Below are 4462 nucleotides of genomic sequence, written 5' to 3'. Positions count from 1 at the left end.
AAAAATGCAGAAAGAACAAACACGTACTACTAAACATGCTACTAAAAGACATGCTACTAAAACACCAATGGGTCAATAAAGGAATCAAAGAGAAAATCAGAAAGTATCTCAAGACAAATGAAAATGGAAACACAATACTCTAAAATTTATGGGATGCAGCAAAAGCAGTTCTAAGATGGAAGTTTATAGCAATACAGCCTTCCTAAAAAACAAAAAAATCTCAAACAAACAACCTAACCTACCACCTAAAAGAATTAGGAAAAAAAAGAGCAAACCATAAATCAGCAGAAGGGAGGAAATAATAAAGATTACAGAGAAAATAAATAAAATAGAGATTAAAAAAAACAATAGAGGGTAGGAGGAGTGGCAGCGGCCAGGCAGCCCAGTTTCTCAAAGGCTCTCGTCGTGCAGCAGCCCACAGGTACCTGGCACGTGCCTGCCCCACCACCATGATGCCCAAGAGGAAGGTCAGCTCCGCCGAGGGGGTGGTGAAGGAGGAACCCAAGAGGAGACTGGAGAGGTTGTCAGCTAAACCGGCTCCTGCAAAAGTGGAAACAAAGCCAAAAAACGTGGCAGGGAAAAAATCTTCAGACAAAAAAGTGCAAACAAAAGGGAAAAGGGGAGCAAAGGGAAAACAGGCTGAAGTGGTTAACCAAGAGACTAAAGACTTACCCGCAGAAAACAGAGAAACTAAAAACGAGGAGAGCCCAACTTCTGATGAAGCAGGAGACAAAGAAGCCCAGTCTGATTAATATCACACACCTGGTCCTATCAGTGTTCCCTGTCTCCCTTCTTGTACAATCCAGAGGAATATTTTTATCAACTATTTTGTAAATGCAAGTTTTTTAGTAGCTCTAGAAACATTTTGAAAAAGGAGGGAATCCCACCTCATCTCATTTTTTAAGTGTAAATGCTTTTTTTAAAGAGGTGAAATCGTTTGCTGGTTGTTTATTTTTTTGGTACAAGCAGAAAATAGTGGGATATTGAATATGGGAGGCTTTGACTGTCTTGGGTGTCAGCTTAACATTCCACAGATGGAAGGTAGCTTTTATATCCTATAATACAAAGCATACTAAATGGCAGTTTGGAGTCAGTTATGCATTTAATGTCTTAAACACTTTAAATTACTTCTCTTCCAATGTTGTTTTTGGTAAGATTGTTTCCTAAAGCAAACCACTCACCCCTTGATCTTGGCTCTCCTGGGCAGAATTTTGTGCACTCTGTAACATCTTTGGTCATAGTAGTCCAGTTCTTCTAGTAACTGTTAATGTGCTGTGAACGATTGACAATTTGAGTATGTAGTGTACATGATATTAGATTGTGAATTAGTGGGACTTACAATGTAACAGCATACCAATATTTGAAGATATTGGTACTTGATATCCTGTGAAGGAAAATTTGTTTCCAAATTTTAAACTGGAAAGTCACTGGAATAACTGTTCAGAAAAGAATCACAACTACATGATTTTTTAGATTTTTGGTATGTATGTTGAGAATTGTGTACAACTTGAAATGTCTGTGTACTGTTCCTCAAAACAACAAATAAAATCTCTATTATGAAAGAATTTCTTGAAGCACACACACACACACACACACAAAAAAAAAACAATTGAAAAGATCAATGAAACCAAGAGCTGTTTTTTGAAAAGATAAACAAAATTGATAAACTTTTAGCCAGGCTAAACAAGAAGAAAATAGAGAGGACCCAAATAAACAGAATAAAAAATGAAAGAAGAGAAATAACAACCAATATCACATAAATACAAAAAATCATAATGGAATACTACAAACAGTTATATGACAACAAATTGGACAACCTAGAGGAAATGGACAAATTTCAAGAAATATACAAACTGCCAAACTGAATCAGGAAGAAACAGATAATTTGAACAGACCAATACTAGTAGTGAAATTGAATTTGTAATAAAACAAAACAAAACAAAAAAACTTCCAGCAAAAAAAGTTCAGAACCAGACAGCTTCACAGGGGAATTCTACCAAACATAGAGAGAAGAGCTAATTCTTATCCTTCTCAAACTATTCCAAAAATTGACAGGATGGAACACTCTCAGATTCATTCTACAAGGCCACAATTACCCTGATACCAAATCCAAACAAAGACACTACAAAAAAGAGAGAACATTACAAGCCAATATCTTTGATAAATATACATGCAAAAATTCTCCACAAAATATTCATAAAGCGAATTCAACAAAGTGTAAAGAGGATTATACACCATGGTCAAGTTGGATTTATTCCAGGGACACAGGGAGGTTCAATATTTGTATATCAATCAATGTGATACACCACATTAACAAAAGGAAGGATAAAAATTACATGGTCATCTCAAAAGACACAGAAAAAGCATTTGACAAAATTCAACATCAATTCATGATAAAAAGTGGGTATAAGGGGAACATATCTCAACATAATAAAGGCCATTAATGACAAACCCACAGCTAACATCATCATCAATGGTGAAAAGTTGAAAGTCTTTCCTTTAAATTTACAAACAAGACAAGGATACCCACTCTTTCCACTTGATTTAACACAGTATTAGAAGTCTTGGTCACAGCAATCAGACAAGAAAAAGAAAAGGTATCCAAATTGGAAGGGAAGAAGTAAAACTGCCACTATTTGCAGATGATGAGATACTCTATATAGAAAACCCTAAAGTCTCCACCAAAAAACTATTAGAACTAGTAAATGAATTTAGCAAAATTGTAGAATACAATATTAATATACAGACATCTGTTGATTTTCCATACACTATTAATGAACTATCAGAAAGAAAGTAAAAAAGATTCCACTTAAAAATCACATGAAAAACATGAAATACCTAGGAAAAAAAGTTAAGCAAGGAGGTGAAAGACCTATACTCTGAAAACTATAAGACATTGATGTTGGAAATTGAAGTTTATAAAGGAATGGAAAGATATCCTGTGCTCTTGGATTGGAAGAATTAATATTTTTTAAATGGCCATGTTATTCAAAGTAATACACATATTTAATGCAATCTCTATCAAAATACCCATGAATTTTTTTCACAGAACCAGAACAAATAATCTTAAAGTACATATGGAACCACAAAAAACAAGCAAACCAAAAAAAGCAAACAAACAAAAACAAACCAAAAAATAAAAATAAAAACCAACTGCTGAAGCAATCTTGAGGAAAAAGAACAAAGCTGGAGGTATCACTCTTCCAGACTTCATATTATACTACAAAGCTACAGTAATCAAATAGCACGCTACTGGCACAAAAACAGACACTTAGGTCAAGGGAACAGAATAGAGAGCCCAAAAGTAAGCCCATGCACCTATGATCAATTAATCTATGACAAAGGAGAAAAGAATATACAATTGAGAAACGACAGTCTCCTCAATAAGTGGTGCTGGGAAAACTGGACAGCTACATGTAAAACAATGAGACTAGAACATTCCCTCACACCATATACAAAAATAAACTCAAAATGGATCAAAGACCTAAATGTAAGACCTGAAACCATAAAATTCCTAGAAGAGAACATAAGAAGAGCACTCTTTGACATAAATTATAGCAATATTTTTTGGATCTATCTCAAAAGCAAAAATAAACAAATGGGACATAATTAAACTTAAAAGCTTTTGCACAGAAAAGGAAACCATTGTCAAAACAAAAAAATCATCTATAGAATGGGAGAAGATATTTGCAAACGATATTACAGACAAGGGTTAATATCCAAAATATATAAATAGCCCATGTAACTCAACATGAAACAAACAACCCAATCAAAAAGTGATCAGAAGACCTGAATAGTCATTTTTCCAAAGAAGACTTACAGATGGTTAATAGGCACATGCAAACATGCTTAACAACACTAATTATTAGTGAAATGCAAATCAAAACTACAATGTGATATCAGCTCACACCTCTCATCAAAAAGACCAAAAATAACAAATGTTGGTGAGGATGTGGAGAAAAGGGAACCCTTGTGCACCATTGGTGAGAATACAAATTGGTGCACCACTATGGAAAACAGTATGGAGGTTCCTGAAAAATCTAAAAATAGAACTACCATATGATTCAACAATTCCACTTCTGAATATATATCTGGAAAAGATGAAAACACTAATTCAAAAAGATACATGCACCCCAATGTCATAGCAATACTATTTACAATAGCCAAGATATGGAAGTAAACCAAGTGTCCATCAATAGATAAATGGACAAAGATGTGATATATATGAATATTAATCATTAAAAAGAATGAAATTCTGTCACTGCCAGCAATGTGGATGGACCTAGATAATATTATGCTTAGTGAAATAAGTCAGACAGAGAAAAACAAAATCCGTATAATATTATTTATATGTGGAATCTGAAAAGTAATATAAACATTCATATATAGCAAAACAGAAACAGACTGACAGATATAGAAAACAAACTAGTGATTAACAGTGGGGAAGGGGAGGGGGAGGGGC

General features: G+C 34.2%; 1 protein-coding gene across 1 annotated transcript; it reads left to right on the top strand.

The window, feature by feature from the left end:
* Window positions 1-452: 452 nt before the first annotated feature.
* Window positions 453-851, top strand: LOC309808485 (non-histone chromosomal protein HMG-14-like; the record flags this gene model as incomplete). Its single annotated transcript, XM_082628789.1, has 1 exon — window positions 453-851. The coding sequence occupies one exon, from the start codon at window positions 453-455 to the stop codon at window positions 750-752; it is 300 nt and encodes a 99-aa protein (XP_082484915.1). The 3' UTR covers window positions 753-851.
* Between the last annotated feature and the right edge of the window lie 3611 nt (window positions 852-4462).

Source organism: Mesoplodon mirus, assembly GCF_964341445.2.
Source record: "Mesoplodon mirus genome assembly, chromosome: 7".
In the NCBI taxonomy this organism is placed as follows: Eukaryota; Metazoa; Chordata; class Mammalia; order Artiodactyla; family Ziphiidae; genus Mesoplodon; species Mesoplodon mirus.
Note: the sequence above shows the minus strand (reverse complement) of the source record. Positions and strands in the feature narration are given on the sequence as shown.